Source organism: Bubalus bubalis, chromosome 13, assembly GCF_019923935.1.
Source record: "Bubalus bubalis isolate 160015118507 breed Murrah chromosome 13, NDDB_SH_1, whole genome shotgun sequence".
In the NCBI taxonomy this organism is placed as follows: Eukaryota; Metazoa; Chordata; class Mammalia; order Artiodactyla; family Bovidae; genus Bubalus; species Bubalus bubalis.
The window spans coordinates 2,089,577-2,111,935 of NC_059169.1; the positions used below are offsets into that span (position 1 = coordinate 2,089,577).

At 52.8% G+C, this 22,359-nt stretch overlaps 1 protein-coding gene across 1 annotated transcript in view; it reads right to left on the reverse strand.

The window, feature by feature from the left end:
- COL4A2 (collagen type IV alpha 2 chain) overlaps positions 1 to 22,359 on the reverse strand; it is a 161,655-nt gene that overhangs the window by 111,375 nt on the left and 27,921 nt on the right. Inside the window, exon 4 of the mRNA XM_025263079.3 lies at positions 1,469 to 1,549. Within this exon, the coding sequence (XP_025118864.2) occupies positions 1,469 to 1,549 (81 nt within the window). The remainder of the gene's footprint in view (positions 1 to 1,468; positions 1,550 to 22,359) is intronic.

Genomic DNA, 22,359 nt, shown 5'->3' on the forward strand with positions numbered 1-22,359 from the left:
CTGTGCCCGTATAAGGCTGAGCAAGCTGAGCTGGGGAGGCCAGAGCCTGCAAGCAGGCTTTCCACCACTGCTCCGGAAGCATCGCTGGGAAAATCTATAGCTGGGGACCCCAGGGGAATTTAAGTCTCATGGAACAGCCTCCATATATTTAAAAATACTTCTCCTTGTGAAATGCTGATAAAGCACCCTCACTAGCAATTCCTGAAGCACGGAGTCCCCGCCAAGAGCAGAGGAAGCAACCACAGCAAAAACTGATGCCATGCACCAGCCCGTGGAGACTCTTGGAAGCTTCGATCTCCGGGCAGAAGACCACTCCTCCACTGTGATCATTGCCACCAAGGTAATGGTCGGCTGTGTGTTAGCACATAAGCTCCCCGCATCTATAAAGGGGGCCCGTCACACCTTTGAGCGTTTGACTTCTGGGGCGGGGACTCGGGTCCAGAAGGAGGCAGGACCTGACACCCAGCCACAGATCTGGGTCCCCAACCAGTCATCTCTTCCTCCTGGTGGGTGAGGTGGGGCATGGCGACTTAAAACACTGACGCAAGCATTCAACTTGCTGAAGCTCAGTGGGAACTCCCGAGGATGGCTATGAGTCCCGTTTTCAGCAAGGACAGGGAGACGCAGGCGGGAAGTCCCACAGGCCTCTCACTGCCTGACATGGGACGCGGGTGAGCCCTGGAGGGGAAGGAGTTATCCCAAAGCGCAAGGACTCGAGAGACTGTGTCCATAAGACGAAAAACTACTCCTTACACTGCCACGCACCAAAGAGGTCTTAATACATGAATATAAACAAACCTTTAACTTCAACGATGCCGAGACTCAAATATCAGCTTTCAAAGCAACACTTGGATGAAACCTGTTAAAGTATCAGGCCCACATTTCAAACGTTGCCGGATGTTGTGGTAACTCGGGGCGACCTTTTCTCTCTGACTTACCTGTTAAGTGCCTGTACGTAAGAGGCATTCAGGGAAGGTGTGGGATAATTTCAAAAGTCAAAGTGATTCTCAGTGGTTCAATGCCAGCACCCTCTAGTTTAAATAGATACCAGGGTATAAATACAACTATGCATTCATGGTGGTTCAATGCCAACGCCCTCTAGTTTAAATAGATATCAGAGTATAAATGCAACTGCTTTCTTAATGCAATATTTCTACAAAATATACGTTTATATATACTATAAATATTAAACATAATTGCATTATGTACACATATATGCACACATGTATTTATGACAATGAGCAAGAGAGAAGATGCTCGAGAAGGCCAAAACTGTTCTCAATTTATTGAGAAAGTAGCATAAATAGACCCAATTCTGCATTCTATTCTTGCTTGCTTCATCGAAATGAACTCATCTATATTAAATTTCTTATGATTGTATGCAAATGATTTAATTAGGTTATATACAGCACTTTGTACAAAACGGAAGTAAAACGAAGACAGTGCTTATCGCAGCGTCATGACTTACCCGCCCTCCTTTCTCGGGGTAGCACTGGCAGCCCCCGCTGCAGTCTCGGCCTCCACAGGGCACGTCCAATTTCTTCACACCCTGCAGAAACGAAGCAGAAAGCAGAGAACGTTACCTACTGCCCTCCAATCGCCACGCAGGCCAGAATGCCAGCTGCTGATAGTCCTTCCACTCCTAACAACTATTCAGTCAAAACCCTCACTCAGTCTTTAAAGAAACAGAATTTAATTTTTAGAGCAGTTTGAGGTCAGTAAGAAAAGGTATGGCGTTTCACGCACAGCTCCTTCTGCCCACACCTCCCAACTATCAACTTGCCCCCCCCAGATGGGCCGAGTGCTACAAGCGGTCAGCCTCCACCAATGCACCATCACCACCCCAAGTCCACGGCTGACATCAAGGCCACCCTTGGTGCTGCACATTCTAGGGTGAATTAGCCTTTTTTCAGTGCCTACTAAGTGCCAGATGCCAAGCTGCATCCTGGGGCTCAAAAGTCAAGGAGAACATTCTCCAGGGATCCTGTGTGAAGTGAGCCTAAGATAAGGTGTTCTGGGAGAGACGTCCGAGGCTGGGGAGGATGGTCAGGGTGACTGCCCGCGGCACTCTGCTGGGCCTCGTGACAAAGCCCAGACCTACTGAATTGCAGGGAGGGGGCTTCTGATCCAGAGGCGGAATTTGCAAATACAGCTGGTGGGATGACACAGCCTCCCCCCATCACAGGGAACCGCCCCCCGTCACAGGGAACCGCCACCCACGGAGAAGCCCTGCCTCTTCCCCTCCCTGAGACTGCTAACTTGGGGTACAGAGAGGGCGGGGTTGGTGGTGAGGTTTTTCCTAAGTGTTTATTCAGCTGGGTTGGGGTGATATCGTCGAAGTTTTTGCCAGTCCCTGAGATGTCACTCTTTGATGACTTTAGTGATAACGGGGGCAGTTCTCTGGCTAGACAATTCCAGCGAGGAAAAAGGCATTTCTTGCCCTCTGTCTCAGTGTCTCAGGCACGAGGTGGACATGCAGACTGGACCGTGTCTGAACTCCTCCTTTCAGACAGCGTCCACAGTACTAAGTGTTTTGAGTCGGAAATGACAATCAGCTTGGCCCTCTTTCTCCCCTCTCTGGTCAGCTCTGCCCACCTGCAGCCCCATCCCACCCCCCACAGGTGAGTTAGTGCAGCTGGTCCCCAGGGAACCTCCATCTGGCTCCTCAGTCTTGGCCAGGTGGTCCGGAGCCCGCAGGGAGCCGATCCGTAGGGGACCCTGGGCGCAGTGAGCCCTGGTGAGCACTCGGCCAGACCTAATGGTGCAAGCAATGCCCCGACTACAGAAACCGCTCCAGCTCAACAACATGGCATTTCACCAGGGCAGCTCCTCCCCTTCCGAGTTGAGTCCCAGTGACGAAACAGGGGTCCCTTGGGGAGTTCTTCTGTCTGGTTTTTGGGCTAACACATTGGTCAGCATTCTCCCAGCTCCCCAGGGTTCGCGGGGAGATGCGCATGGGGCTGCCTGGCCGCCTCGACACCTCCTGCCAGCACAAGCCTCCTGGTAGGTCAATGCTGGGGGGCACAAGTGAGCTCTGACTCCATGCTGCCTGGCGGGAGCATCATCGACCTCATCAGAGATGTAGTGTCCTTTCTGTAGACAGGATACATCCCTTTGCTAAGTACTTTCTATGGAGGGGTGGTACTGGAGAGTTTCGTTGTTCTTATTCTTTCCCTAATCTAATATCAGCTGCATCTGTCACTACTTTGAAGAACTGGAAACAAAAAAAAATCTGAAGATCTCAAACTCTTTACAGAAACCAGCACCTCTAAAGTCTTCTGAGACTTTTGGTATCCTTCTGAGCTGAGTCAGGCGACGGGAGAGCATAAGAGTAAACACGAATGGGTAAGGGGCTTCCCAGGAGGTGCTAGTGGTAGAGAACGTGCCTGCCAGTGCAGGAGACGTGGGTTCAATCCCTGGGTCTGGAAGATCCCTTGGAGGAGGACATGGACACCCACCCCAGTGCTCTTGCCTGGGAATTCCCAAGGACGGAGGAGCCTGGCGGGCTATAATCCGTGGGGTCGCAACGAGTTGGACACGACTGCAGCGACTTAGCTCACACCACACACATGGAGAAAGTCCTTTCACGCCCTCCAAATGCGATGCTAGGCATTTCCCATTTTTGTGTGGCTTCAGTGTTTAACTACAGTGGGGCTCATTTTAAAACCGCCCGACCCTGGATATCTGGTGTTTACACATCCAGCTGCGGGCAAGCCGTTGGTGCGCGGATTATCCTGAGCACCCAAGCGAGGAGCCTGGACTCACCGCGCTGGACTTTGTCCTCTGCACGACCGGGACGTGAATAGGCGTGCGGGCAAGGCGAACTCGGCTCACACGATCATGATTCACTTACAGTTGCTTGGAAAGGGTAGGGGGACTCCTCAGGCTGAAGTGAGAAGCATACACTCCTATTCCCCATCTGGGGTTTCACATGTTATTTTTAATTTTGATTTTAAAGCCACTTGCCAAATCCCTGTATATAAATCAATGGTCGAAACGATTTTAATGGCTTCTAATCGACCTAACAGATTTTCTGTTCTAGCTCTAGGATATGCCCTAGATTTAGTTATAGAAATGCGCTCATAACCTGCTCAAAATTCAACAGTGCTTTCTGCCTTGGGAACAAGGCTTGCAGGCCTGAAGACTCCCAGTCTCCATACTTCTCAGCCATGAGCCCAGGGCTCAGATACCCTGATTCAGGACGTGGGGGAGACACTGTTGAGAGGTAGCCCTCCACCTGATAAGCCAATTTCCATCCTGGAAATTTCAGCCCTCATGTGTATGTTGGTGTGTGTGTGTGTGTGTGTGTGTGTGTGTGTGTATGTGTGTGTGTGTATGTCTGTTTGTGTGTGTATGTGTGTGTGTGTATGTCTGTTTGTGTGTGTGTGTGTGTGTATGTATGTCTGTGTGTGTGTGTGTGTGTATACGTCTGTTTGTGTGTGTGTGTGTGTGTGTATGTGTGTGTGTATGTCTGTTTGTGTGTGTATGTGTGTGTGTGTATGTCTGTTTGTGTGTGTGTGTGTGTGTGTATGTGTGTGTGTGTATGTCTGTTTGTGTGTGTATGTATGTCTGTTTGTGTGTGTGTATGTGTGTGTGTATACGTCTGTTTGTGTGTGTGTGTGTGTGTGTGTGTGTGTATGTGTGTGTGTGTATGTCTGTTTGTGTGTGTATGTCTGTTTGTGTGTGTGTGTATGTGTGTGTGTGTGTATGTCTGTTTGTGTGTGTGTGTGTGTGTGTGTGTGTTTCCATCAGCGTCTCACACATCCCACAGAGGGGCTCTTAAGAATTCCAGCAGCAACAAGAGCCCTAAGCACCACCTTCTGGAATGTCAGATCTCCAGGATGAACAGAAGTATTTACTTCTGTAGGGCAGGGCACGTGCTCCAGACGTCTCTTAGAGGCTGAACAAGTCTCAGGCTGAGCCTCGGCATTCTCTGGAGAGGACCTGGGCTCTGGAACATTCTCAAGACACAAACGCCCTCCTGAGGCTCTCAGATGAGGAGTGTGTGAAGAGCTGTGTGTCTGTGTTCCAGCCCCAGGTGCCCACCCCCCCCAACAGGAGAACAAAAGCGCAGACCAACCGCTGCCCAAGCCAAGCCCTCATGTCCAGCCCTGATTCCGTGACTCAACACAACTCGAAGACACGTCAGGGTCCTCTTGCCAGCGCCTTAATAGAGATGACGTGCTTCCTCCCCACCTACACCCACCTCAAGAGTCTGCCCGCCACCCTCGCAGATGACAAGCTAGCCCCGTCTAGACCTTCAACTTCGGAGTTTCCAGGACAGCGCGCTTCTACCCGTCAGGGCCAAGCTGTCTCCGAAACATCAATCCACTGCTTGTTAGTTTCTCACCTCGGTCCCCGCAGGTCACTTGGTGCGGAGCAATACTCCAGCAGCAGGGCTCCCTGAGCCCCCTGCGGGTCACCCAGCATCTCAGGGGGAGACGCAGCTCCAGGGCCTGGAAGCTCCCGGAGAGCCCCTGCCCTGGACCAGCTGCGTCTACTCAGCAGAGCTGGCCAAATGCTCACCCTGTTGTGAACGTCCTTCATCCCAGGGCAGGCAAGAGCTCACGGACCAATGGAACCAATAATGCTGCGAGGACTCCCAACCTTGGAGAATGTTTGAGTCCAGTCTTGACATCTCAAAAAGTGCTTCGGGGCTAATGGATGTGGTTTTGAAAGATGAAAGTGAATTATAAGTTTGGGGAAGTCAGAGAGAAGCAGCCTGAACGTAAAGAACCCAGTAAACCAGAAACATCTCTGCGCTGCATCTGGAGGAGATGAAGGGCAGGTAATCTCCTTTCGACAATTGGGAACAAAACCTGTGCTGGCAAGGAAGAAAGGGGGCAGGGAGGACGGACTGGTTGATTGAGGGGAGGCTCGGACAGAGCGTCAAAGAGGCAGTCCCTCCACGCTGGATAAACCGCTGCTCCCTCCAGACCCTCGCTACTCCCCCCTGCTGTGTGGATGCAGCCTCGGCACCGCCCTCCTGCCGGTGCCGCTCACGACTGCAGACCCCGGCCCAGGGTTCCAGCAGGGTTTCCAGGTAAGCAGGGATGATGGGCTGGCTCTAAGAAAGGGGATTTGCTTGGAGACAATGAGACAATGCAAACCACTGGGCCATCTCTTCAGTGGAGCAGAAACTATTTCCTGCAGGGTCACCAGGGCCCTGCCTAAGGCGGACCCAGGCATGACCATCCTAGACACGTGCCAGCCCTCGACATCTTTTGACTCCTGCCACCTGGGGTGTGCTCAGGGTGGCTCTGGGCACTCAGGACTCAGTTTGAGCTTATAATCAACCATAGGACCACAAATTTCAGTTCTTTTTTCCGTCAAAACATTCTTTTGAGACTCTCTCTCTTTTTTTTTTTTTTTTTTGCTGAATTTTATGCTGTCCTAAATTGGCAGCCAGTGTTGCTGTGCTGATGAGAAATTCAAGGAATTGGAAATGACTTGGGTCGCTTAAGAGCCAACTGGCAATGTAAAGGCATAAGATACATTCTCTAGAGACCTTGTATCATATTCTACCCAAACGGAATGTAACAGATGGTTTCCAGGGCAACATGGAGAGCTCTGAACAAGAGATTTCTTAGTGAGCTTTTTACTTGGGAATTCTTTTCTTTGGAGCCTTGTCTGAATCTTGGCATCAATACACTGTAGAATGATTTAAAAATACATCTATTTGCATGGGCTTTAGTTCATCCAAGAGACAGCCAGATCACCCCCAGATGCATGGTTGAGATTCCCGGGGAAGCTTTTGTGTCTGAGAGAACAGAAGTCATGGAATGTTCTAAGCAAAGCCAGGTTCTAGCTTCCTGAACCAGGCATCTATCAGATTCAAGGAGGGAATTTCTTGCCTTGAGCCACCGGCTCCCTGGCTTCCAGCAGATATGGCTCTGCCGTTTATAACTGGAATGCGGGGAAGAGTCGGAGTGGAGATCCAGAGTGGCAGCTGCAGGATTAAGGGAACACCCGGTCCCACTTTGGGCTGGCCCTGCCTCCTGTCAGAGCAATCTACTGGCATCAGGAGAAGCCAGTATCACGCTGCCTTCGTCAGGGATTGCGCAGGACTGAGCAGAGAGGAAAAGTGCTTCCTTGGCAGCCTGGTGAACAGTAGGTGCCCCTGTGGAGGTATCTGGGGAATAGTCCCACTTCCAACATAGACAGAAGAGCTCAGCGCCACGCCTCCCGATGCCAGATATTTAGGACACTTAAAAATAGGCTTAAACAACCACTTGAACGTCAGAAAATAAAACACACAAGTGACTTAGGCTCTTTCAGACCAGCTATTTCTCAACCGCCTGTGTGAACCACCCATATGTATCAAGACAACAGACTCCACGGACGTGCACCCTGCTGTCCGCAGACGGGACGCTCTTTAAAGTCGATGCCATACGTACAGATGAAAGAAAAAAATGCTCACCATTGTTCTCAACTTGCACAGAAGAAATGAGTATTAATCAAATTTATATGAAGATGCAAGAACAAAACTCATTTGTCCCCAAACAAAGAATATTCTGTCCTCCACATGTTCCAAGAAACGTTTTGTCCAAGAAAGCCTTTTTAAGCCAAGCTACCTCCAGCCAAAAAGTGCAGATCTGGAGGGAATTTACAGATATTTTACCATTTGATTGCCCCCAGCACTCACCCGGAGCTTCCTGTATGGAGCGCTATTGAATAACCCATTCTAACCGACAGAAAAGACAAACATTCCTTTTTGTTAAAAAGTAATTATCTTTCACATTTTAGGTAAAAAAAAAAAATATATATATATATATATATATATATACAAGTCTTTGTCTTTGTCACAAGTCCAGGCAAGCTGAACTTTCTAAAAGTATCCTTCTAATCCAAAAAGAGGCCGACAAGGAGAAAGCCAACTTGGGAACACAGTTCCCAGTAAAGTTCTATTACTTTATCAAAACAGGAAATATAAGCCATTTCCGCACATGCAGCTTTAGAAATTAAGGAAATCATTCCAACATAGTATTAGAAAGACAGGGTATATGGCAGAGGAAGTGTGGAACACAGCCACTCCACACAACAAAACGCTCCTCTGCTGTAGGCTGGGCGGGAAGTCCAGGGAGTCCGGCTGCCTTTGTCCAAACTTTCAGGGGTGCCCAGAATAAACACGGGGACTCTAGAATGGCCCTAAGATTGCCACCAGCCGAAAGCAGCGGAGTACCTGACGGACAAAGGGGTCACCCATTTAGATGAGCCGCCCCAGTGGGCTCTGATTGAGTACCAGGAGTGCGGTGAGATCCCTCCTCCTGGGCTGGGGGGTCTGGGGGAGGCAACAGGGGAGGGCTGACGCTGAAGCTGAAGCTCCAGTCCTTTGTCCACCTGATGTGAAGAGCCGACTCACTGGAAAAGACCCTGATGCTGGGAAGGATCGGAGGCAGGAGGAGAAGGGGACGACAGAGGGTGAGACGGTTGGATGGCATTACCAACTCAATGGACATAAGTTTGAGCAAGCTCTGGGAGTTGGTGATGGACAGGGAGGCCTGGCGTGCTGGAGTCCATGGGGTTGCAGAGTCAGACACGACTGAGTGACTGAACACTGAAGTAGGGGAGGATGCTGCGACGGGAACAGGGAACCAGACAGGATGACGGCAGTCCAAGGAGAGACGCTGGGCACAGGCATTTCAGGATGCAGTCGTCAGGCCTACCCGTGCTCACTTACGCTTGCCCGGGTGTGTGGGCACCTGCGGAGGCCACTGCTCCTGCCCGCAGGGCCGGCAGGCCTGGGAGGGGCAGCACTGGAGGCCCTCACCCACGTCAGAGCAGCAAGCCGTCTGCGCTTCTACCCAAACCTGCACACTTAGACGCTTTCCTGAGCACGACCAGCCAACTTCTCCACCTCCTCTTTCTTCCCAGGTGACTCAGGCGAGGTGTGTTTTCCTAATAGAACTTGCCATCAATAAGACAGTGAGTGTGCTTCGCAGAATCCGCCTGCCAATGCAAGAGACCATGCTCGGGTTGGGAAGATCCCCTGGAGGAGGAAATGGCAACCCACTCCAGAATTCTTGCTTGGAGAATCTTGTGGACAGAGGAGCCTGGTAGGCCATGGTCCATGGGGTGGCAAAGAGTTGGACACGACTGAGGGACTAAACAACAGCAACAGTCAACAGCACAGCAGAGGCAGCTGAACTTTAATGCTGGGGTTGGGGGCCGACCGGCAGGGCTAACGCAGAGACCCCAGCAGCATCTCTGGAACTGGACAAGATGGGGGCATGGCTGGCAGACCAAAGGCCAGAACACGCTCCCCAAAGATACCGCTCGTGCCGGTGATGCTGAGAGCGGGCTGAGGACAGCCGCTGCCCTGGGGGGAGGAAGCCCCTGCGGGTGCATGCAAAGCTGGGACGTGCAAAGCTGGGAAGCGGACAACCGACTTTGTCAGAAGAGGGCCCGGGTGGAGTCCAGGCGGGGTGGCCCCCTCTCTTCTGCCCCCTCCCCAACACAGGATGGGGTTGGCGGGGGCCGCCCAGACCTGTGGGGTGACGTTGTGGCTGAGGCCGCTGGCGCCCTCACACCAAGGGGTCATGGAGATGAGGTGCAGGCCCTGCTGCTGGCTCGGAGCCCCAGACGGTGGCATGGCAGTGTGGAGCAGCCAAGGCTCCCTGAGAAACACCTCGCCCGGGGCCAGAATGATCTCAGAGTGCGGGTGGGCCCGCTGCAGGTGAAGGCAAGCGGGCCGCCTGGCCGAGCGAGGGCGTCTCCCATCACACTCCCTCTGTCCCCCGGCCTCGCCTCCCCTCCCGAGACGGGATGGAGGGGCCCCGCATGTCCCCTCTGCCGGGGGGCCCGGGTGGGAGGCGCTGCAGGTGTCCATGCGGGCCACTCCGTCCAGAAGCATCCCTCCCGCTTCCCTCTCACATCGGCTTCACCCGACGCGAGTCCAGGCTTCCCTGCGGCTCCGCCATCCCGGTGCAGACCCGGAGATGACTCATCTCACCCAGCAACTGGATATGCACACATAGAAGCAGCAGGGACATGGAAGGCGAGCGTGCTGCCGTGGTCAGGAACCAGGGACCGCACAGGCTGGGGTGGGCTGGGCAGTGGGCTCGACTGGCAGCCTCAGGAGTGGGTGCGGGGCCAGGAGGGGCTCTGCAAATGGGGCTGATCCCGCCTTGAGGCAGGAAGGAGGTCCCGCCGGGAGCACAGGTTGCCTCCACTTGAAGGTGCTTCTTCCCATCACCAGGTCCAGCTCACCGGAGCTCCAGCCCCTGTTCACGTCTGCATCCTGTCCACGCTCTGGAATCCGTCACCAGCACTCTGCTGCAGCTACGGTCTCAGCTCCTACGACATCCGATTTATTTTCCTTGTGTCTCAGACACGTTTATGAATCTACGGCTCAATTCTACGTTGAACCAGAGCTCATTCCCTTGATTCCGAAAGTTGCTCTTGAACCTCCGTGTGCCTGGGCTTCCCTAGATGTTGACTTACTGGATGAAACAGTCTCAAAAGTCTCATGTGAGAATGGGATCTTTTTCTCGTCCAGTGTTTGAAACAGGTCATCCAGGCTTCCACAAAAGCCCCCCATCGCCAGCCCCACTCTCAGCCCCCTTACCTCCCCTTGGCCACCATCGCTGTGATCACGGCGCCTGGGGCAATGCCAGTCTGTCACGGCGCCCGGGGCAATGCCAGTCTGACCAACGACTCAGGCAGGCTGGCTGCATCTCGGCGTCTGTTCACCCATCACTAAAGCCCGTCTTCCTGATGCCTCTGTGATGCTGCCACAAGCGTGCATCATGTGAGAGCCCGTGTGCACGCCGGCCACCTTGCAGGAGTTGGTGTGCAGGAGCATGCGCGCGCACACACACACACACACGCACACACACGCACACATGAGCCCAGGCGGATCGACGCTTCTGTTTGAAATCGTTTGCCTGCTGTTTGGGTTTCCTTGGTGGGTCCGTCAGTAGACCAATTTCTGGAGGTCCCCCTCCCTCCATCCTTAATACAGGTGGTCACCATTCTCGCTTTTATTAATCACTCATGCCCCTGTTCACTCACGGCTGCTCTAACAGAACACCAGCCTGGGCAGCTTATAAGCAGCAGTACTGTATTTATCCCGGCGCTCGAGGCTGGAAGTCCAGGATCAAGGGGCGATTGGGCGCCTGTTTTACCCACAGCCGGCTTCTGGCCAGATCCTTACGTGGCCGGGTGGGGCCTGAGAGCTCTGTGGGCCTCTTCTGTTAAGGACATTCGTCTCCATCGTGGGATGCCCTCCTGAAGGCCCCACCTCCTAATACCACCACCCTGGGGTTAGGACCTTGGGGGGTGGGGGGGGCACAAACACTCAGACCAGAGCAAGGGGCAGGGTGGGCGCGTGCGTCCTTCTGCGGTTAACCCTCTGGTTTCCAGCCCGCCCGACACTCCGGTGACAAGACAGCGCGCTCTGTTTCCATGTCCTCTGCTCCCGACTCCCCGCTCTGCCCTGGACCAGCTGAGCTGCGCCCGAGACCGAGCGGCGTGCGTCCTGCCCCCTCCGTCCCCCGTTCCCTCACTCAGCTCCAGCGAGTGCTTCGTAAAACATCTCCACACAGCGGTGGAATGTCAAGGATCTTCAGCACCTGAGCGCGAGCACCTCTGGGAGCCCATCCTCCCTGGGAATGTGCCTTCGGCCTGGAATTCTCTCCCTCCCGCCTTGGCCTCGCCATCTGCAGAGCTGAAACCTGCTCCCTTGAACACACCAGCCACTCGCCCTCCGGGTCAAGGAAGTCAAGCTTCTGCAGATTTCACCTCGGCCCTGCCCATTCTTTGTACATACGGGTGTTTCTGCTACAGCGTAATGTGGGACTGTTTCTGAAAGACCCTCATGTTCTGCAAGATGACACCTCAGGCTGACAGAGAGTACAGAAAACAGGGCTAGAGGCGGACCTGGCAGCTTTGAACCAGGGCACTAGAGTTGCTGTTCAGTCGCTCAGGCGTGTCCGACTCTGCGACGCATGGACTGCAGCACGCCAGGCCTCCCCGTCCATCACCAACTCCCAGAGTCTACTCAAACGCACGTCCACTGAATCACTGACGCCATCCAACCATCTCATCTTCTGTCGCCCCCTTCTCCTCCCACCCTCAATCTTTCCCAGCATCAGGGTCTTTTCCCAGGAGTCAGTTCTTCGCATCAGGTGGCCAGAGTACTGGAGTTTCAGCTTCAGCATCAGTCCTTCCAGTGAATATTCAGGACTGATCTCCTTTAGGATGGACTGGTTTGACCTCCTTACTGTGCAAGGGTACTAATGCCATTATGTCTAATCCCAGTAAAAGTAAGAGAATGGTTGAACAGACATGTCAAACTCACGTTCAGTCAAGAAAGTGAAAGTGAAAGTGTAGGGCGCTCAGTTGTGTCTGACTCTTTGCGACCCTCCGGACTGTAACCTGCCAGGCTCCTCTGTCCATGGGACTCTCCAGGCAATAATCCTGGAGTGGGTTGCCCTGCCCTCCTCCAGGTCAGCCAGGAAGGGCTGCAGTGGGTGCAGTGCTGTGTCTTACAGAGAAGTGAGGGCAGAGGTTTGATGGAAGCGGAAGTCAGGAGGCGTTACGAGTGCTCAGTAGAGACAGCAGCAGCCACTGGGCAGAGACGGGGAGACCCAGGCAGCGGGGGGGCCTGGGAGGGGAGCCGAGTGAGAGAGGGGGGTCCCCAGGCTGGAGCGGAATTCTGGGGGAGCTCACTGTGCACCTGGGGCTTATCTCGCACCCCACCTCCTCCCGCTCCTCCATCACCCAGTATGCCTCCCAAAAACCTGCCCGACTGACCCTGCTCCCCTGACATCGTCCTCTTGATCAGCAACTGTCCACCTGCAGATGTAGTTACACAAGATGCAGGCAGCAAAACAGGCCAGACTGCAAAGCTCTTCCTCCCTGTTCATCCAGGCTTCCCTGCTCAGGAAGGATGGGGAAGCCTGGCGTGGGGCAGTCCGTGGGGCCGCGAGAGTCAGACACGACTGAGCGGCTGGAGAATAAAAACAGCTCCTCTGGGTGTCGGTGCTCTCTTCCGATCAATAATAGGAAAATCGGCCACATGAAAGACTATTTTGGGGACTTCCCTGGCGGTCCAGTGGTTAAGACTCTGAGCTTCCTCTGTAGGGGGCACAGGTTTGATCCCTGCTCAGGGAACTAATATCCTGCATGTTGTGTGGCGCGACCTTCAAAAAAAAAAAAAAAGACTGTTTGTGATGAAGGCTAATGCCATTCAGTCATTTTCATAGCTTGAGGGGTAGAGTTCTGTGTCTTCTGTCTCAGAGTTGAGGAAAACAACTCATCAGGAGCTTTTAAGAGGCCACCCAGATAATTATAGCTGGAGGTAAGAACTCTGTGTACACACGGTAAAGAGTCTCACACGTTATATTTAGAAAAAATGCCCTAAATATTTATGAACAACTCTGTTTATGCCTTCCTCAGCTATGAGAGATAGTCTCCCTAGACCTCATTCAGTGCAGGCATCAGCTCACACATCACCTACAGTAAGACTTCACCTATTTATACAGCATGTCGGTTCTTGGATCTCTGGCAGTGAATAAAAATGTCTATGTTGTGAGAGTTGGCTATGAGTCTGAAATGAATGTTTCACATTGTTCTGAAGAAATGAAGTGGATACATCTCTTGAAGCTATTTATTCCAGAGACCCATGCCCAGCCTTACAGCTTTGTCCCAACCCCTCCCTCCGTGACAAATTTGGGGGGAAAAATCCGAGAAGAATGGGGAGAAAAGAGACTTTGCAATGCCTTTTCAGAATACAATAAGATTTCTGTTCTGCTTGGGTGGGACCAGCCCAGGCAGGGCAGGTGTGGGTTCGCTCTGGCCCGCGAGGAGCTCCGGCAGTCTGCCTGGGCAGGCTCACGTCTGCATCCGAGCGGCTTCATCTCGGCGACCTTGATGGCTCCCTGGATCAAAGTCTCGGGGCTCAGGGCCAGTGGAGGTTCCACACTAAAACTGCAGCTGCTCCACATACCTGCTGGCCTGACTTCTGGGCTAGAATTTCTGACTTTCTGCCTTTCCCTTTCTCATACACAAACCCGGCCAAGGTGATCGCATCTGGCAGCTTCTGAGGCCGTGTGATACTCCTTTGCATACTAGCAGTGAGGTAGGATTCCTTTGCTATGAGCGAAGCTTCTCTTCGCATTGGCAGGTCTGTGAGTAAAACCTACCCTAAGTCACCGCGGAACCACCTTCCCGGGCCGGCAGCTCTGTGTCAGAGTCCTGCTCCATGTAGAGGCAATGCTGCTATTGTGTGAGGATCATCCATTTGGGTGTTTGACCACTTGGGTATTTCAAGAGGGAATTTTCAATCCCACGCTTCTCTTTGCTCCCTAGCAGGCTGTTGGAAGTTTTAATCTCAAGCTTCTGGGCTACAATCAGGGGACATGTACAACAGTAACTGCGAAATGGACCTACCAAAGAGCAAACCTCCCCGGACTCGGTTCAGACCAAGACTGATTTATTATTTTTTTTAATTTTGAAAGGCATGATCCATTTATCTCATTTTATTTTAGGCTGTGCGGGGTCTGCTGCTGCTCGGGCTTTTCTCTAGCTGCGGGGAGTGGGGGCTTTTCTCTATCTGCGGGGAGTGGGGGTCTTTCTCTAGCTGCGGGGAGCGGGGGCCTTTCTCTAGCTGCAGGGAGCGGGGGTCTTTCTCTAGCTGCGGGGAGCGGGGGCCTTTCTCTAGCTGCGGGGAGCGGGGGCCTTTCTCTAGCTGCGGGGTTCAGTTTTCTCGCTGCGGGGGCTTCCCCAGTTGTGGTTTCCGGGCTCTGGAGCACAGCCTCAGTGGCTGTTGCCCAGGTTCAGTCGCTCTGCGGCATGTAGGACCTTCCTGGACCAGGGATCGAACCCACGTCTCTTGCGTTGGCAGGTGGATTCTGATTCTCTGTGCCACCAGGGAAGCTCCAGACCGAGTATCGGCGAGGCTGATTCAGAATTGGATGCACACATTTTAAGGACTGGGAGCCAGTTCCGTCACACTGATGCATGATACCGTTAATCCAGTGTTTTCACGCTGAACTTCACCTGGCGAGAGGGTGAGCTCTTTCCGGGCCCCAACAGCCCCATGACCCCATTGCCTGGGCCTCAAGTGGGCATGCGGTGCCCACTGTGATGTGGCTGAGGGGGTGCACTCTCGTGGTGCCCTGGCCGCAGGGAGGGCCTGCGGCTGTGAGACCCACCGTCTCCCGTGAGCCCTGCAGTCCCCTCATCTGTACATGGGTAGACCTGCCACCCCAACCTCGCGCGGTGCTTGCGGGGAGGAAAGGAGATGAGCCTGGGGCATGAGCTCAGCGCAGCGCCCGGCACGTGGCAGGAGGCGGTGCCGCCGTGTCCTTAACCTTGTTCTGTCTCACCCATGAAGGGGAGATGCCGGCTCACCTCCATGCTCACCGTTTTGATCCTAGGACAGAGGGCCTGCGTGCTTAGTCGCGCATTCATGTCTGACTCTTTGCCACCCCGTGGACTGTAGCCTGCCAGGCTCCTCTGTCCATGGGATTTTCCAGGCAAGCAAACTGGAGTGGGGTTGCCACTTCCTTCCCCAGGGGATCTTCCCGACCCAGGGATCGAGCCTTCATCTCTCGTGCTTCCTGCGTGGCCAGCAGATTCTTTATCTGCTGAGCCGTCGGGGAAGCCCAGGACACAGCGAGTGCAGAGTTTACACTGCTTATGGAGGTGGCTGCTCGTGCAGACACTTGAGTGTTTGGAAGTCTTCATTTTTTTTTTTTTTTTGGAAGTCTTCATTCTAACAGCAGGCACAGAAAGCTGCATCCACGCAGAGCTCACGGGGTTAACCTTGGGGAGGTGATATTTTAAGTTCCGTGTACCATGAATTTCCCGAAGTTAAGATTTTTGAGAAGGAAACATTTCCTGAGCTAACTCATCTTTAATAATGGAATTCTTCTTCTTTTTATTCAGCGAATAGCTGGCAGAGGCACAGCTTAAGCAGCTCAACTCTGCTGAAAGTTGTACCCAAGGTTAACCAGCGAGTCAAGGTCATCTGGGACGCAAGCCAAGACCTCCTATTCTCTTTCCGTCGCTATGAGCCCAAGATAAAAATTCATGAATATTGTCTGAGACACAAGGCCTGTAATTCCCCCATGTATCAAAAGTGCTCTTATCATATTACAAACAACGAACATGCTGAGACTGTAAACATCCCAGAGAGTGGACTTCCTCAAGTATTTTCAGTGATGTCATCGGGTCCTTCTTTCATATCCGTTTTTATTATGCTCCTGTCCTTTCAAAACACAGTGTGGGCCACAGTACAACAAAAGCCAGGAAACATCGGTCCTCTGGCAACTGGACTGACCTGGGGAGGAGGAGAGACGGGAGAGTCCTCACGCCCGCGACGGAGAGGAAAGGCACCCACTGGACATGGCACCCGGGTCTGGACACCTGGCCCCTCTCTCCCGGCACACAGATCTGACACTCTCACCCCGCTCCCCAGGAAGCGGAGCACTGGGTGGTTTTCATCAACAGAGAGATGCTCCTCCCAAATGTCTTCCAGAAACATCTTTGAGAGCCTACAGCCTGTCATGCTCACTGAGGACCAGGGGTCCGCAGGGGACCAGGCAGAGCTCTGCCCTCGGGAGACTAGGAGCTCACCAGTAGACACTTAACATCACCATACCAGCTCTAACTGGATTGCATGCAGGGGAGTACATGGGCACCGATGGGCACGCAGTTCTCACTGGGATTGCTGTGCTTTTGCCTTGAATTTTGCTTGCTTATCTGTACTGTTTCAGTGGACCTGTCTTCCTGATTAAAGTATGTTTCCAGTCATTTCCAGATGCCAGGTGACCTGTCCACCTAGTAGCCTCCTGCTCTTAGGAGTCTTACGAGCCACAAAGAAGGCTGAGTGCCAAAGAACTGATGCTTTCAAACTATGGTGCTGGAGAAGACTCTTGAGAGTCCCTTGGGCAGCAAGTGGATCACACCAGTCAATCCTAAAGGAAATCAGTCCCGAATATTCACTGCAAAGATTGATGCTAAAGCTGAAGTTTCAATACTTTGGTTGTCTGATAAGAGTTGATTCATTGGAAAAGACCCTGATGCTAGGAAAGATTGAGGGCAGGAGGAAAAGGGGGTGACAGAGGATGAGATGGTTGGATGGCATCACCGACTCAATGGACATGAGTTTGAGCAAGCTCTGGGAGGTAGTGAAGGACAGGGAAGCCTGGCGTGCTGCAGGCCATGGGACTGGGATATGACTGAGCGACTGAACAACTTCAACTCAGGAGTCAGGCCCAGGCTCACATCCCTAGGGACTGGCTCTCCAGCTGATGGGCTTACTGGTGTGTTTGCAGAAGGAAAAGGTTTACAGATACAGAGTGGGGGAGGCAGTTTACAGAGCTTCGGGGGACAAGGTTCAGGAATGCTGACGACTGTGGTCACTCGATGAATTGGTGGCTTAGACACCTTGGTACCCAGGAGTCCAGCTCCAGGACAACGCTGGTCATTGCTCCCCTTGGACAAACACTCGTGAAGTGGAACAGCCCTGCTTCTTTGCAGACACCGTCATGACTCAGAGCTTCCTTTTACCCAAAGCACCAGCCTCGGGAGGAAACTCCTACCAGGCAGAGGCTGGCTCCCTGATGTACCATCCCTAGCTGGGCACCTGTGCCAAGGCTGGCTCTTCCTTCTACCAGCTTTCTGCAATCTTTGCCCTTAATAGACAATACTTCTCCTCTCCTTGGTAGCAATCCATAACACCCTAAGAGATTCAGGAAGGGAGGCAGTTCTTTGAAGTCCTGGCCAGCGGTGTCCCTGAGGTCACTTAGCAGACAACGGCAGGAGAAAGGCCCGGAGACCATCAGCGGCTGTGTGCACACCCGTCACACCAGAAGCTGCAGTCTGGTGTGAGATCACGGAACAGTCAAGGACAGAGTGGCCTTGAGGAGTTTCAAATATTCCCTGTCCATTGACAGTTCTCTGCTCCTCAGAATGTCCTCATGAATTACAGGAGTGCTCTGCTTTCTCCTGGAATCGGCCTGGAGGACTGGACTTTTGGGGCCCTGGCTGGGTGGACCACCCTTCAGAAAATGCTGCCCCAGAAACTCAGACAAGACGCCAAAGTCAGGGTCAGTGGGCAGAGTCAACCTGAACCTCATGAGAGGAGCAGAGGCGTTTTCTTCTGACATGACCTACATCCCTGGGTCTTTTGGTCACTTTCTTCTGTCCTTCTTTCTTTTATATTGTTAGAATGAAGTCTTTGGAAAAGGTTGATTTGCTAGAGTAAGAAGGCAGCTTACAGCAGAAGTGCTGGTTGATTTGTGGCCCTACGTATGGAACTGCGTCCTTAGACGCGGCTGCCTCTGGCACTTACAGGGATTTTTCCCTCCCTCCGAGTCCACAGATGGCCCGATGTGGCGCTGGTACTGTGCGAGGCCCCGGGCGTGCCAAGACAACCTACAGGGGTGGAGTGGGGTAGGGGGTGGGAGGGAGGCTCAGGAGAGAGGGGACATATGTATACCTATGGTGGATTCACATTGTTATATGGCAGAAACCAACGCAGCTTTGTAAAGCAATTATCTACCAATTATAATGAGCTAAAAAAATACCAAATGCAAATCCCAGAGCACTGGGATGTGCTCTGGGTTCCTGCATCTGGAACTCTCATCTTCTCATCATGGTGATAACACATTGCATCCTCCTCCAGCGACTGAATGTGGTCCTTTTTTTCCATAAACAATGATTTTCTGCCTAATAGTTGAAAAAGAATTGCCAACTCTCTGACTCACTTAGAAACAAGTAACTGAACTCTCTCTGAGTTCCCTCTAAGCACTTACAAGCCAGTAACAGGAAAGACATCTGAAATAAGTGGCCCCATCGCCCCCCCACCCCACGATCTCAGCTCCCCCCACGACTTCGGGGGAGGAGCCTTGCAAGCTGGCCAGCGGGGCGGCGGACGGAGGCCAGACGGGGATCCAAGAGCACTGTTTGCTACCTTTTATGGGGCACACGCGCTTCCAAAAACTGTCCAGCAGATATTTAACCAAACAAAACAAAGCCCCAAACAAAAAAGCCCGGCTTCTTATTCAACACACGACGTGATCTCCCAGCTGGAGCTGTAGCCAGGAGCTGGAGGCTGGCGGAGCCAAACCTGGGGAGGAGGAGGCGGGGGGGAGGGTGCCCAGACATCGGCTCAGCGCCTGTCTTTAGGGGACAGCGAACCCAAGGCTTTCTTCCTTTGGCAAAGCTCAGGCCAGCCACTCAGGAGAGCAAAGCGCCCTTCCAGGCTGGAAAAGTCATAGATTTCCTTGACTCCTCTGTACTTGCCCTCATCTGAAGGGCCCCTTGGGTCTCACTTTCAGCCTCTCAGAAAAGACCCGCCGTTTCCATAGCTGGGAGGCTGGCAGCACCTGCCCTCCTCCGGCGGGACTCATGGGCTTGGCTCTCGTCCTCTTCGGGGGAATGTCTACCAGTCCACACACCCCTCCTAGGTCTTTCCTCTTAGTCTCAGAGGGTTAGTGTCCTGTCTCGGTACCTGTGCCCTTGGTAACACGTTCTCTTCTCTCTCACACTGGCACACACACACACACGCTCACACACGCATGCACACACACACACACGAACACACACACACATGAACACACACACATGCACACACACACTCACACACATGAACACACTCACACACACACATGCTTTCACACACATATGAACACACATATGAACACACATACACACGCTCATGCACACATGAACACACAGATGAACACACATACACACTCACACACACATAAACACACACATGCTCACACACACACACATGCTCACACACACACACCACTTGTTTTTCATTCCATTTTTGCCCTCTTGGCCAGCTCATGATATCAGATCCCCATCACCACCTGCCTGAGACTCTCAGCTTGAGTTTTTCTAGGGGACTAACTGTCCAGCCTTCACTGCCTCAGTATTCTTTCCCCCTGTATGTTACAGAAGATCCTTTTCTCCAATTATTACAAATCAACTAATGAAATGTTTATAGACTATAAAATGCACGTAAAGTTGACTCAATAATCATTCGTGAAAAAAGATCTAACTTACAAATCAGCTTAGCATGAGGAACTAGACTCAGTATCTTGTAGGGCCCCCCTGATGGCTCAGTAAAGAATCTGCAGGATACAGGGCTTTGATCCTTGGGTCAGGAAGATCCCCTGGAGGAGGAAACGGCAACCCACTCCAGTGTTCTTGCCCAGAAAACCCCACAGGCAGAGGAGACGGAGCACTACAGTCTGTGGGGTTGCTCAGACCCTCAGCAACCAAGCCAAAACCTTGCAGTAACCTACAATGGAAAAGAGTCTGAAAAAGAATGCATACATACGTCTGTGATTGAATCGCCTTGATGCACGCTTAAAATTAACCCAACATTGTAAATTAACTGTACTTCAGTAAAAAAATAAATTTAAAAAATTGGCTTAGGATATAATTTAGCAATAAACAGCCCCTAGAGTGGTAGATGGCCCACTTAGAAAAACTTCTCCCATGGTTCCAGAGGTCTGTAAGATCATGCCATTAGCCCATGAAACAGCAAGGCACCAGGAAGAATGGCGACCTCCAGCTGCTGGCGTCAGGCCCCTGAGTTTCAGGGCGTTTTCACTGAGTGGGCTACATTTACTCTCCACAATTACCAAAGCTGTATTTTTAACAGTTCGAGTGTTTGCTCTCTTCTAAGTCGTTTTGAAAAGTGTCCTGGGAACACAGCACACACAGCAAAGTACCTTCTGCCACACGAGCCCTTCCAATCCTGCTGAGCCCCGGGCTCGTCCTGGAGAGCCTCCGTGGTCAGCCACCTGGAGCGGGAGCTTTACGGCCCTGGGCTTAGGCCCAGGGTGCGGGACGTCCACGCCCCGGCCTTCCAAAGTGCCAGGCCAGGCCAAGCCTTGGGACCAGGCCAAGAGGGTTCCAAGGCAGCCCGCCCGGACCTGCCGCGAGTGGGCTTTCCTTCTGACCCCTGATCCAGCTCCACTTCTGATCCCTGGCCTGGAGCCCCACCCACAGGCCTGTGGCCTGGGCCCGGGACCAGCTCCCTCCCAGCCAGGGCAGGTGCAGCTGGACCTGCGTGCGGGCCTGAGTCTCCACTGCCCGTCAGCTGCCGGCCCTCACTGGGTATTTTTGGTTGGGACAACCTATCCTAAATCTTATTTTTATGATTCCAAACAGCAGAGCATAGCATCTTTTCCACTTAGCCTTAGCCGTGTCCGACTGTGACTCCATGGACTGCAGCTCCCTGCCCATCACCAACTCCTGCAGCTTGCTCAAATTCATGCGCATCGAGTCGGTGATGCCATCCAACCATCTCATCCTCTGTCGTCCCCTTCTCCTGCTGCCCTCACTCTTTCCCAGCATCAGGGTCTTTTCAGTGAGTCAGGTCTTTGCATCAGGTGGCCAAAGTACTTGAGCTTCAGCCTCAGCATCTGTCCTTCCGATGAATCTTTCACTGGACCAGTGGTTTCTGATTAGTAGCGTCCTCGTAGGTGCTTCCAAAAGTTCTAGTGCCCACGCTCCACTCCAGAACTACAGACTTACTACCCTAGGGCTGCATTCTACCGCATTAGAAACTTACGTGTATGTGAGTTGTGACACACAGTGTGCACACATGTGTCAGACGTGTGTACCGTGTTGTAAGGAGAGGTGCATGAACAGACACATACAAGTACAACCTCTGTTCTCATCCCCCCCACTCTCCTTGACCCACTGACGCATCGTGGCTGCCCAGTGCCAGCACTCACAGCAGCATCTGGGAACATGCTTTGTAGCCCACATGGGCACCAGTGTGAGTGTCCATGGAGCACAAGGGGCATAACTGTGCTGCCCACGGAGCCGGTGCTTCCTCACAAACCCTCAGATAGAGCAGGGCATGAATGGCTGTCTCGGGCGGCTCCAGCTGGCTGTGTGTGTGAGACACTGATGTTTCAGATGGTCATTGGGGTCAAGACTGCAGCTAGAAAATGTTGAAACATCTTCGGGAAGGAAGCTCCCCATAAGCTATTTGCAGAGGTGATGCTTCCTGGTGACATCCTGGCTCCTCCTGTAGTCCTCCAGCACAACTCGATGTGAATAAGTGTGTGTTAGTCGCTCAGTCGTGTCTGACTCTTTGTGACCCCATGGACTGTAGCCCGCCAGGCTCCTCTGTCCATGGGATTCTACAGGCAAGAATACTGGGTGGGTTGCCATTTCCTCCTCCAGGGGATCTTCCCAACCCAGGAATCAAACCCAGGTCTCTCACACTGCAGGCAGATTCCTTACCATCTGAGCCACCAGGGAAGCTCGACGTGGATAAAATGGGACGTGTTTTCCCAATAAAGGGACCGAGTGCGTGTTCAACGCTTTACTCCACTCCAAGCCAGGGCTGGCCGGGGGCAGGGCTCAGAAATA